This window comes from Gracilinanus agilis, chromosome 3 (assembly GCF_016433145.1).
Source record: "Gracilinanus agilis isolate LMUSP501 chromosome 3, AgileGrace, whole genome shotgun sequence".
NCBI classification, from domain to species: domain Eukaryota; kingdom Metazoa; phylum Chordata; class Mammalia; order Didelphimorphia; family Didelphidae; genus Gracilinanus; species Gracilinanus agilis.
The window spans coordinates 458,880,177-458,894,076 of record NC_058132.1 but is presented as its reverse complement, the minus strand read 5'-3'; the positions used below and the strand labels follow the sequence as shown (position 1 = coordinate 458,894,076).

The 13,900-nt window shown below is 35.7% G+C and overlaps 1 protein-coding gene across 4 annotated transcripts in view; it reads right to left on the bottom strand.

The window, feature by feature from the left end:
* Window positions 1-5,821, bottom strand: part of GPM6B (glycoprotein M6B) — a 61,603-nt gene extending 55,782 nt beyond the window's left edge. For all 4 annotated transcript variants that reach the window (XM_044670366.1, XM_044670368.1, XM_044670367.1 and 1 more), the window contains exon 1: window positions 5,761-5,821. In XM_044670366.1, the coding sequence (XP_044526301.1) occupies window positions 5,761-5,821 (61 nt within the window). The remainder of the gene's footprint in view (window positions 1-5,760) is intronic.
* Between the last annotated feature and the right edge of the window lie 8,079 nt (window positions 5,822-13,900).

Genomic DNA, 13,900 nt, shown 5'->3' with positions numbered 1-13,900 from the left:
AGGTCACCAGTGGCAAAAATTACTTTAATGATAATTAATACAGGAAGCCTTATGTGTAATTTCCTCCAAGACTATTTAACACCCTGCTACTATTAACAAAATAGCTGACTCTCACATAGTTCATTAAAGTTTGCAAAACACTTTTCATGTATCGTCTCATTTAATTCTCACAACAAGGCTGTGAGGTAATTCATGAGAGGTATCTCCATTTTGCAGATCAGGAAATTAAGGTTCATAAGAATTGGCTTAAGGAGAGGGGGTCACAAAGCTAGTTTTAGAGAGAAGATCTGAACACAGGTCTTTCCTATTTTTAAGTCCATTATTTTGAACAGACTGCACAGCCTCAATCACAAACCATTCTTTATTTATATAAATGCTTTGGGTATGTAAAAATCCTGGGAAATGAGTAATACAAGATTAGAACCCTTCTCAGGGAAACTTGGTGGCACATCAGGCCTAGAGCCAGGAAGAACTGGGTTCAAATCTGATCTCAGAGACTTCTTAGCTGTTTTAGTCATTTCACTTAATCTCATTTGCCTAGCACTTGCCCTTCTGCCTTAAGTGTTATTACTAAGACATAAAATAAGGGTTAAAAAATGATTACCCCTATTAGAGAGGGTCACAGAGCATGTAAGTGTTGGGTCTGGGATTAAATCCCTCCTCTCTCTGGACTTCATCATCTGGAGCTCTCATCTAATGCCTTTTATAAAACAAGTTTAAAGTATTAAGGCAGTTGGCCATTCTGCAAGAACACAGAACCAACAAGGCCATTGCCATGAAGTGAATCTGCAAGGACATGTTAATTTTGCTCAGCTCTTCTAATCTAGCCTACGTCATGAATGTTTGCTCTTTTATTACAAGGAGTTCCCACAGATCAATCATCAATTGTGGGGTGGGAGGGAGATGAGTCTCATTAACTGGGGAAATAATATCATCTTTGAAGGACAGCAAATTCATTACATCACTGCCTTGACAAGCACATGTTCAAAGATATTATTTGAGATCATTTTCTAAACAATTCGCTCATTAAGCTAAGTAACAAAAAAAGGAAGGTGGAGGGTAATACTGGCATCAAGTTATGCACTCCTTTTGAAAAGGGGACAAAATTCTGCTCAATACCAGGAAATGTCGGAATGACTTTTCTAGTGGAAATGGAAGCTGTAACAAATCTAAGTATAGAAAAATATACCTTGGGATGAAATGTTAGATATGTGGGAGATAGAAGCAATGGTTTATAGAAATCCTTTCTCCTTTAAATTTCTACTTTTAAAAAGCCATGCTACATGCATATGCCCAGTACCATCTGGGGCACCATGCTGTTTTCTTACATACAGTAAGATTCACCAGATGTCCAATGCCTCAAATGGCCTCCTTGGTGAAAGCGCCATAGACACAGGTTAGGTAAAATGATATCAGAAACTCTTTATAAGAGACCTTAATAAGATTAAGCAAAAAAAGATGTAAAAAAAAATAACCACTCATTATGCTATTAAATGGGCACTGTGGAATATTGCTAGCTTAAAAAATATTTACATACATACATATATACAAATATATTCACTTAGTTCCTCAGTTTAAGAGAAATTATATCCCAAGGATAATATAATAATAATATACTTCCTTAGTTCTTCAGTTTAAGACATTAGGTCTCCAAATCTCCCACCCTAGCAGTAAATGCAGAGAAAATACTATCTAGTGTATTTAAATGTCTTTTTTTGTTTTTTTCTACAACATCATAAAATTAAATTTAGTTCTATAAAATTCATATTAAAGATCTGTAAGGAATTCAAGGATCACTTGAATTTGTTTCCTATTTTGAATGTGTTAAAAAATCAATGTTTAATGATCAGGTGTTTCTAATTTGCCACATTTGTTTTCCTACATAGTAAAGGAATCAATTTGATGCGGAGAGTCCCTGACTCTGACTTAAAACAAGGATGCCTAGAGGCTTGACCCTCCTAACTCCATGAGTGAACGAACAATAAGGCCCCATAAGTTCCTTATTAGCCTATAATAAAAAATAAATTTCCAGCATAAATGTTTGGATTTTATTCATAACAATGCATAAAAATTGGACCATCTTATACTCCAGTGCAATAAAATTATATCTATGTTTATTTTTTTCCTACCCTGTGATTATGCACAAAAGACCTTCTCAGCAATTTCAGAGGCTCAGAGTACATTTAATTGTAAAAAACATAATGGTCATAAATAAGTGGAAACAAAATTTCTCAACCTCTCTATTACTGAGTGTCTATTTCTTAGGAAATATGCCAAATTACAAAAGGGATTTCATTCTGCTCATGGATTTTATTTCAATGAATCTGCTTATTTGATCATCCCATTGTGATCTAATTAAAAAAAAACCCCACAAACCCTTTACCTTCAGTCTTAGAATTAATACTGTGTATTGATTCCAAGGCAGAAGAGCAGTAAGGGCTAGGCAACGAGGGTTAAATGGCTTGTCCAGGGTCACACAGGCCAAATTTGAACCCAGGACTTCTTGTATCCAGGCCTGCCTCTTTATCCACTGAGCCACCTGGTTGCCCTCCATTCTGATCCAATTTAAGGCCTGAAAATTGAAAACATAATCTGTAAAAACTAGGCATTTTCAGCCCAATTTAAAAAACATCTGCTCAACATCAAATGAATTTTCATCATTCTGTAATTTTTCAATAGCAAAAGTTATGTAAATATTTCTAAACTCAGGCACTTCTACAATAAGTTTATTTAAAAAGGATGATTAGTTTTTTAAAAATTACTATCATCCTTGTGTTGTAGGGAGGGAGTAGAGGGACAAAGGTGATGTGGTGGTAGTTGTAAACAGTCATTCTGGTGTTGCTTAAAAAAACTGTCTTTTTAGAGGAAGTAGAAAAATCCCACTAGCTGGGCTGAATATTCCTTCTTAGGCTGGCTAGGAAGGTCTAAAAGAAGGGTTAGAGAAGAAGAGCTAATTACTGAGAACACAATGTAAACCTAGAAAGCAAAACGTATTTGGATAGTAAATATACACTATAATAATAGAGAGACCTTTATTGAGAACCTAGCCAAATGCCAATAATAATGGAAGAATAAAAGACTGAAGTATTTCCACTGAAGATCTTAGAACTAGAAGGGAAGAGAAAGGAGGGACATGTAGGACAATTATGCATTGAAAGCCAAATGTAGAGAGATGGAATTGTGAAAATTAAATTTAATAATAGAGATCACTGGAAATAAAATATGTTCTAATAATGCTCCACAGATTTAGATAATGGGTAATTTGTAGACTGTTCTTCTGATGGGAAGAAAAGTTAATCTTAACATAATAAAAATAACGATTTCCCAAGTCACATTTGAAATATTTAAATTGTAGACATCAAATACACTCTCTCCCTTTACTCCTCCGCCTATACATAGGGGGATCTATTAAGATACCAGAAAGAAAACAGTTTTGTGGGATTTGGTTTTGTGCACTCGCACACGAACTTGTTTGATGTGCTTATCTAAATGAAGATGGATAGTTGGGCCTCTTTCCAGTCTAACATTTATGGTGGTTTCTTTACCAATCACAACCCCCCACTGTTATGGATCAACAAAATGAATGGCTTGACCTCAGTGCTTATTTTTATTCATTTGGGCATACAAAGCCGGTGTGTAGATAATACATCTAATGATTAAGCATTTCACATTATTTGAAATGTGTCTAGAATTTTAGTATTTTGGTAATTTTCAAGCTCTCATATGAATTATAATTTGTCTCAGGTTTTCTCTCTCAAACCCCAGTTGACCAGTTTTCAAATACTTGTTGTTGGGTCTACAGAAACGGTTTGTGTCAATGTGTTACAATGAATAAAACGATGCAAAAAATGTAAAAGAAAAAAAGAACCTTCGAAAACCATTAAATAGTATGATGTTCTGAAGCAAGGCCAACAGATTACCAATGGAGCTGATTTCCGCATCCCCCCCATTGTTATACATAAATATGACACAGGACATTCTAACAGCTTGTATACTGAGAAACAACATTGTGAGTTTAGGAATTTGTACAGGTTTCTGTCTCATAATTGCTTCTGTGGGATTGTGGGAGACTCATGAGGGGTATTTTCATATGGAGTCAATGGTTTTTCTGGCTGTTGGCAAATGCCATATTTCAAACATAGATGCTATAGTAGAGGAAGCTTCTTTGGGGGTAAATTACTAAAAAAAGAAAAAAGAAAGAAAAACCAAAAACTAACATCAAAGACATCCTCAGATCAGCTATAATAATATGATTATGTTCCAGATATAATTATATACAATTATATTCCAAAAGGAATAATAAATGTTCATCTCTGATGATCTTGATAATGAATTTTTAAACTTTAATCTCAGCCTTCAACTCTGTGAATATTCTACAGGCTCTACTACCATTGGATTGATCTCTGGTCAGGTTTCATCATTTTATTATTTCAGCTTTATTTTTCATTCATAGATGAATGTAAAAAGCTTCTTCTAAATTAAAAAAATTATTGGTAAGCTTATATTCAAGCTTGTAGCACAAAACCATTATCAAATGATTGTTTATTAGAAAATCCCTAATATTATTTAATAGATATTTTACATGATAATATGAATTAGTAAGTAATACACATCAAAGGCTCCATTCTATAAAACTATTATAGTTTAGTAAGCATCATTGGATCATGATAACATGACAAGCCACCTTAATATGATTTATTCTCTGTAACAGACTGAGCTTCATATTGAAAGGGTGGTTTCTACTCATGCAATGATCTACCATATCAAAGGAGATAAGATTATATTGCACAGGGATGTGGTAACCTGCCAGTGACTGAATTTGCACTTTAGAATGTTCAGCTTGTGATCAGTCCATCACCCAGGGAGCCCAGAGATTAATTAAGCCCTTTTCCTCTGCCATTTTCCTATCTCAAAATGATTAACTAGGACTGGTTTATCCCCCCTCTACCAAACTGAAGACATTAAAGACAATAGAAGCATAACCTTGATCTAAGATTCCTTTTTAAGAAAAGAACATTATCTTCTCCCCTCTCCACCCCAATTCCTATAAAGCCTCATAGAATCTTTTGATAAGAGTAGCAGTAGGTGGGGTTGGGGGAAGGAGAGAATAAGAACCACCTTACATATTGTATTTTCAAGATTTGCTATATTTATGTGATTTATTTCAAAAGATATGATTTAACCTACCATACATTCAATTTGTAGGACAGCAAGCCATTTTATCATGAGATCCTACTGTAGTCAAAGGAATGAGAGAATATTGAAATCACTGGGAAAAACAAGAGGGTTTCACAAGGCACCCAATGCATGCAGTTCTGTATCATCCAGTTTCTATATCATTCTACATTGGCAGAAAACAACATTTTTTGCTATCTTTACATATCATGAAGGCTCATGAGTCCCTTAACCAATAACACACAGAAACTGAGCAATAAACAAATAGGTGGTGGGGGGGGGCGACAGGCAGTTTTCTCAGTCTCTCTAATCAGATAATAAGTATTCTTCTCTGAGAGACTATTTTCAAGGTGGAAGTGGGTAAAGATTTCAGATGAGAACCCAGAGTATTCTGCTGCCCTACTAATCTGTTGTCAACCCTCAATGGCAAATGAAAAAAAGAAGAAAAAGAAAAATCCCTGCAGGCTGAAGATGCAGTAGTGATTGTTTAAGAGCAAGTCCTAAGAGTGACAGAAGCAGTCTAAACCTTTTTAAAGCACCCCCAGTGAAAAGATTTAAACAGGCTATTGTTAGAGCTCTGGGTACCTTTTTTCTCTTGGCTTTGTTCTGTATTTTCCTCCGCTGCAGTTTCCATGGCTGGCTTCATACCATCCACCAAAAATGCTTTTTACCCCACTCCCCCCCAAAAGAGGCTTCCCCCCCCTCCACTATTCCCTTTCTTTCTGACTCCTCTCCGTCTCTTATTTACAGCGCCAGTGATTGAGGGGCTCTGTTCTTCTCTACAGTAGATTACGGTCCCTTCCCAGATGCCTTCAATTTCACTCTGCTACAGGTCCATAAAGATCTCTTGCCAGGGAACAGTCAGCCATACGTCACCAAGGATCCTAGTTATAAAATACCCATTCTTCCCCTCGATTGTGCTTAAAGTTTCAATGTAGCCTGGACGGGAAAGAGCCAGCTCCGTGGCCACCGGTTTTCCCCTTTGCCTCCACTGTCTCTCTTCTCAACCTCCTTTTCTTTCTCCCCTGCAAAGGCTCCCGATGAATGCTAATCAATTCTCCCACTGAAGAATAGATTGGTGACATCAGGAGAGAGGATGTGTGTGAGAATGAAAAGGGCCCCCCTCCTATCGCATGACTCAGCGACAGAACTGCCCCCACCCAGAGCATACTGCCTTTAAGCAGAGTGCCTGCCACCCCACAATCACAGGGCTCTTTCCCATGGGACCCTACTATTATACTTCACATTTTATTTGTTCCGTATGCCCCCCTCCCTCCCCGAGAATAGAGACACAGGATTTGACCACTGTCTCTACTTTGTTTACTTTTGACATTTTTCTTACACAAAGCATGAATAATAACAACCACCTCCCCCATCTCCACCCCCACCCTCCAAAAAAGGGAGGAAAAAAAAGCACAAGAACACCATCTCTAGCTATATTAACAACTTCATAATTCATTAGTGCTCAGAACATTTCCTCAGTCTTCCCGACTAGCAAGAAATTTACAAGAAAATAAAGTTCAATCCCAGTAGATGAACCCACCCCTGCCCTTCCACCCCATTTTAAATAAGATTTAATTTATAATGAGTGGGTATGGTATAACTTATTGAAAATTTGGTCACATTTCTGAGAAATGAAATGAAAAAGAAAGTGGTCATATTTGCTGGGCAGGGTAATTCTTTTATATAATTTGTATTTTTTAATTAAAAGCCAGAAAGCCAAATAGTTATTTTCAGACATAATCTAAATATTTAGCAGGACGTGAATTTCCCATTATTTCCCTTACTACGATTTTTAATGGCCAGTTTCTGGAGCCTTTATTATATATTCAGATAACTCTAGTACCCCAAGTCCTCAACTCATGCAAGCATATATGGCTTTATCATGATTATGTGCCATATGGTTCCAAGTTACACTAATTTTCTGCACTTTTATTTAGCCTTTGGCTGACCCACTTACTTTCATTGTCCCCATAAGAAACTATGTATAGAAACTCCAGTCAGCTGTCGAGATGGTCATTCATGAGAGCAGGGCTCAATAACTGAATGGTTCCCTGGCTGTGAATTGAGCCAGTAAGCCAGTTATGATTTAGCACCTGTTCTTGCAGGCACACAGAATGACAAGGGAGACCATCTCTCCATTCCTCTAATCAAGTGGCCAAGTTGTAAAAGTTTGTTGGTTTCCAAGCCAACTTAAAAAAAAAAAAACCCAAAGTGCATAAGATCCTTCTAAGACAAACAATCTAGACATTTAATGCATTAGCTTTAGATAATCCTCTAAACTTCTGGGCAATCCAGAGTCTTTGATGTGGTTATACCAGAAAAGATTTTGAAAACCAGTTTGGTGTGTTTCCTTTTTTCTTTTAAAGTTTCCCTCAGCAAACATATGAGAATACCATAAGCAACTCTGGCTTGTGTCAATGTCATTGCCAATATAATTTGTTAACTGGTAGGAATTCAAAGGCCCTACTGGATGAATAGTATACCTTCTGTTGCCTCCCATTTAATGATCATCTTATTTTCACCTTCTTAAGAAATTCATAGCTATTATCATTCCCAAACAGGAAGCACAACATGGCATCCTAATCGGGAAGGTCTTAAACACTGCTTTAAAGAATACTTCTATCTGTCAGCCCATATGATAAGTATTGTTATGTGGGAATAGGCTCATTCCCCCTGCCCTACCCACTCCAAGTAGTTCAAGAAAGAATGAAAACTGAAAGAAATAAAATAATGAAATCAAGCACAAAAGGGTAAATTGTGACCAAGAATAATGCTGTTATAAAAACCTGCTACCAGCCTTTCATTTAATTATAGGAACAACTGAACAGAAGATTTTCTAGCTGTTGCTTAAGGAGATTGTATTTAAAATATAGCTGGGAGAGAAAGACAGAAGAAATAAGACCAATTGCCTCTGTCGGAGCATAGCTTTCTAGATTTGGGAATTAAAATAACAGGACAAAAGATCAGAAGGCCCTTCAAAGCTGGTACCTACATCCATTTTCAATCAACCCATCTGTCTTTTTAAAATTACTTTTAAATGGCTGATTTTTTTCCCCTTCATTCTATTGCATGGTTTACATATTTCCCCTCTGCTTTCCTGCCTCCACAGATAAATGACATAGGAAAATTTTACAAGTGAGAGGTGTAAGACTAATAGGTAATCTTTGCTCTCAGCACTATCAACCTGCCATGTTTTTGTAAAAAAACAATTCAATATTGATATTGAAGATGGCTGCCCTTTACTTTTTAAGGTGCTAATAGATGAACAACTGGTACGTTAAAAAAATAAAAACTTCTGGAATATGTACTTATTTTTAAAAATTGAGAAAAATTTTTCCCCAGAAATTGTTCAGATTAAAAAAAAATACTCATGGACAAACATTAAAACCACTTTAAAAGTCCTCTGTTTCAAAGTAAACACAGTGATAATGATTTGTAAAAAAGATACTAAAGCAATTGTCAATACATTTGCCATCATATTACAGTAAAACTTACCATCTTTTGTAGTATTAATTGGATCCTTAGGAGAATAGAGTTCTACTTTCTGAGCTAACATATAACTTAAAAAGGTAATTTAAGACAAAAAGCACACCACCAACAAAAATGCTGAGTGTTTCTTTTTTGATAAGAAACACTGGCATTCAAATGACAGACTTTTATTTTTTCTAAGATGTTTAGGAGTATACTTGACATCCAGGAAGATCTTCTCAGAGGGAAAAATTAATGCAAGGAAATTATTAATATTATTAAATAATATATTTTGGGAAAGCACTTCCAAATAGGTCATTTGTAATCAACTTTGTTTGTTAGTGACCATAAATATGCACATTTGGTAGATGAGGAAACAAGTTCAAAGAGATTAAATGATTTGTCCATGTTCAAACATGGAGGATTTGAAACCAAGCTCTTTCCAAGCCTAGCACTCTATCCACTAAATCATGCTATAGGGCTGTGGTGGCGAACCCATGGCACATGTACCAGAGGGAGCACTCAAAGCCTTCACTGTGGGCTTACATGTGGTCACCCCAGCCAAACCTTTAAGACTAAAGGTTGCAGAGAAGGTACAGATTTTCATTTATAGGAAACGTTCTTCAGAGGGAGATTCCTATACTGATTAAGTTTTATTGTTGGTCAGTGTCCAATTCTTTGTAATGCCATTGGAGTTTTCTTTGCCAATACTAGAGTGCTTTGCTATTTCCTTCTCCAGTTCATTTTACAAATGAGTAAACTGAGGACAATATAGTAAATAACTTGCCCAGGATCATATAGTTAATAAGTGTCTAAGGGCAGTTTTGAATTCAAGTCTTCCTGACTCGAGGCCCAAATCAGTTAAAAAAAATACTCTTATTGGTCCTGATTCTCTTTTCCAAGGCCAAGAGTTATAAGCCCAATTCCTCTACCACATAAAAACCTTTTGGGTATTTATAGATAATCATCATTTAACCCTTGAGTGCTTTTTTCTTCCTACATTCAACATCCTCAGTAATTTTACAAGTATTTACATGGGATGATTTCTATTTACCTCATTTCTCCCGGTTGCTCTCTTTGGATTAACTCCAGAGTCCTGCAGAAACACTGGTTTCTTTAGATGCCTTCGTTCTTCATTTATAAGGCTTGTTTGTAATCCAGCTGTCAGAATTTTACTTCTTAGACCCTCTCATCTTTATTGAGCTAGAATTCCTTTTATGGATCTTTAAGCTATGAGATCATATCTGACTTTTCCTTAAATTTCTGAAATGGTTTTCAAAAATCCACATTCTGACAGTGGTCAGTATTTTCTGCTCATGCCACAATTTCAAAATATCATGATCACTTCCTCAGCCACTTCCCGGCCTCAGCCACTTCCCAGCTGTGTGACCCTGGGCAAGTCACTTGACCCCCATTGCCCACCCTTACCAATCTTCCACCTATGAGACAATACACCAAAGTACAAGGGTTTTTAAAAAAAAAACCCCAAAAATATCATGATCACTTTCTTATGATCTGTTACTTCTACTTCATTAACCAGTTCTTTCTAGTCAGATAGGAGAAGACACTGGGTTTAGTGTCTGGCCTGGTAGTTTGTAGTAAAATCCCCTAACAGAGTTATTTTTCTCTCTCCTAACTCTATCCTCTCCCTTTTTTCTTCATTCAAATGAATATTTCCCCACCATGTTTCCTTCCAAATACTGGTGGATTTCTATAGAAATGCATGTGTGTTATAACATATAGTCCTCTTCCATTAGATTCATTACTTTGGAAATTTGATTGAATTAAACAAATATATGCTTTCATTGTGATATTCTGTGACATTCCAAAGTCCAGTGACACATGAGTTGTATATATTTTCTGTCCTAAGTTAGAAGTACTCTCCTTTGCCCTATGATTTGTCCCATAACTCTATATTTTCCAAAAACTCACTTTATTTTTCTATTATTTATCTATTTACACGTAATCTCAATTAAAGACTATAACTTCTTTACAGGCAAGGAGCTGTACCATCTTTATCTGCGCATTCCATATATTCTCATGGGAATTCTTCCTCCTGAGGTCAATGATACTATTTTTCCCACCTACTAATATTTATCAATCTTTAGTAGTTTAAAGGATGCTGTGTATTTATTATATCTGTGAAAGACCTTTCAAAGGAAGGGTTTCATATTGCTTACAGCTCAAACAGTTCAAAGTTTTTTCTTCATTATGTTATGGTTTTTTTCATTCTCTTTGGAATTTTGTGCTTTATGCTTCTTTCCTTGATTACTTTTTCCAGTATAAGACTACTTGATTCCATCTAATAAATCCACATATTTAGTAATATTCTTCAAGGCTCTTTTATCTTTTTTAGAAGGAAGATTTGCATTTTTAAGAAATTTATTTATCACCATCTCAGGGAAGAAGACAAGTATGGCACATACTTGATAGGTCATTTCAGCTTTACCTTTGCTATCCATTTTATTAGATAGCTGGGTAAACAGTCTCTCATAGCTACTTCTGTTAATGCCTCTCCTATGTGAAGGGTGCTCCTAGAAGGTGCTATTTTTCTATTCCTGTGCCATAATTATTTACTAACTGCTAATAATAGACCAAAAATCATCTACTATAACCTCTTAGAACATGCCAAATGGGCACATAACAGAATTCTTTCCTCATACAGGCACTCAAGCACTGAAATCAGTACTAGAAATGATGATTATAGGCGAGCAGTTAAAGATGTAGAAGGAGATTATTTAAGGGAACAATAAATATTGAAGTTCCTCTTATAGTCTAGTGATTAGAGATATCCATAACTTATTGAAAAAGAAACATGATAAAAACATTAAAAAATAAAAATTAAAGTTTTTATTTCCATTATAAAATTAAGAGATATTCTGTTAGTAAAAGTCTTTGCACCTGTCACATTTAAGAATGTGACAAATATTTTAAAATAACAAATGTAAGACAAAAGAAAACCTTCTGAAAACAGTAAAATCATGCTGTATGTTAATGATTTTGTGCCAAATTCACAAATAATATTAAAAATAATTTAATGGGCAGTTTGTTGTTTAGTGGAGTGTGACAGTTGTACATTTTCAGAAAAATCACCTTGGCTTATGCATTAGAGGATGATTGGAATAGGGAGAGACATAAGGTAGATGGAGCAAGTAGGAGGATATTGCAAAACAGTCCAGGAAAGAAATAATGAGGGCCTGAACTTGGCAACCATGGTGGATGTAGGAACAGAAAGAAAGGAATGGATATTATAAATTAAGGCAGAAATGATCAAAATTGATAAGATATCGGGAGTAAATGAAAGTGAGGAGTAGGTGGCTCACTGAATAGAGAGCCAGACTTAGAGACAAGGGGTCCTGGGTAGAAATGTGACCTCAGACATTTGCCAGCTGGGTGACCTTGAGCAAGTCACTTAACCCCAATTTCCTTGCCATTACTACTCTTCTGTCTTGGAATGGATACTACGTATCCATTCCAAGACAGAAGGAAAGGGTTTTAAAAAATAATTTAAAATAAAATAAAAAATCCTAACAGCTATGTTTGTCTGGGAAGATTGCTTCATCTGTAGAGCTAAAGCTTAAGCTACTTGACTATGTTAAAACATCCTCAAACTGTTATAACAATTCTAATTTTACATCTAACATGTTTTCCGTACTTTACACTTTCCCCCTACTTGAAATCACTGCCTCCTTTCCATACATAGTCGCCCACTAACACCTGTACAGTTTGCTAGAGAATTTTTTCAGTAAAAGGAGATAATGCTTTAAATAAACCTAAAAAGTAAGATGAAATCTTTACTGTCATAGGCACATCTACTGGGTCAGTTCCACTGTCTGGTAATAGGCTAACATCAATAATTAGGAAGTGAATTGATTATACTGATATTGACAACTCCTTACCCCAAAAAACTGTATAATGACTTAAGTGGGAAGCTGATTTATCTTCAGTAGGGGCTGATAACACACATACAATAAATAATGCATAATTTGAGATCAATAAAAAACATTTGTTAAGCACCCATTCTGTGTCAAACTGTTCTCCTACATTGGAAATCCAGAGACAAAAAGGAAATAATCTCTGCCCCAAAGGAAATTATAATCTAAATAAGGGAGACAACAAATAGAGAGATATAGAGGCATATACAAAATAAGTGAGATTTTTTTTCCCTCAAAGGAAATTAGGAATGAAGGAATGAATACATTTTTAGCATGGGGGACAATCACTGAAAAAGTAAGGAGAAAGATGAAAAAGTACTGTATGTAAGGAACAGCAAGAAGCCCAGATTGGTTGGACAATACTATGGGTGAGAGTATTGTGTAATATGGTAGGAAAGGTAGGTTAGGATCAAATTGCAAAAGGTTTTAAATACCTAATTTCTATTTCATCTTAGAGATAACACAGAGCTGTTGGAGTTTGTTGTTTAGTGAAGTATGACAGTCCTATACTTTCAGAAAAATCACTTTAGCTAGAATAGTTAGAATGGTTAGAATAGGGAGAGACATAAGGTAGATGGAACAGCTAGAAAGACATTGCAATAGTCCAGGAAAGAAATAATGATGGCCTGAACTTGGGAACCATGGTGGATGTATGAATATAAAGAAAGGAATGGATGTTTTATATTATAGCAGAAATGATCAAATTTGATAAGATATAGTGAGTAAATGAAAGTGAGAAGTTCAGGCTGTCACTGAGATTTTGAAATAGGAAACTAGTCAGAGATAAAGAAGGTTAGAAGTTGAGGGGAAACTATTTTTTTTTTAAATTTTTTGTGGAACATTTAATGCCCAATTTTTATTTTTCACCAGAAAATTTTCTTTAATTAATTAGTTTAGGGTATTTTCCCATGGTTACAAGATTCATGTTCTTTCCCTCCCCTTCCCCCAATCCCCTCTCATAGCTGATGCACAATTCCACTGGGTTTTACACGTATCATTGATCAAGATCTATTTCCATACTATTAATATTTGCACAAGGGTGATTGTTCAGAGTCAATATTCCCAATCATATCCCCAACAACCCACGTAATAAAGCAGTTGTTTTTCTTCTGTGTTTCTACTCCCATAGTTCTTTCTCTGGATATGGATAGCATTCTTTCTCATAAGTCCCTCATAGTTGTCCTGGATCGTTGCATTGCTGCTAGTAGAGAAATCCACTACATTAGATTGTACGACAGTGTATCCATCTCTGTGTATAAGGTTCTCCTGATTCTGCTCCTTTCACTTTGCATCAATTTCTGGAGGTCATTCCAGTTCAC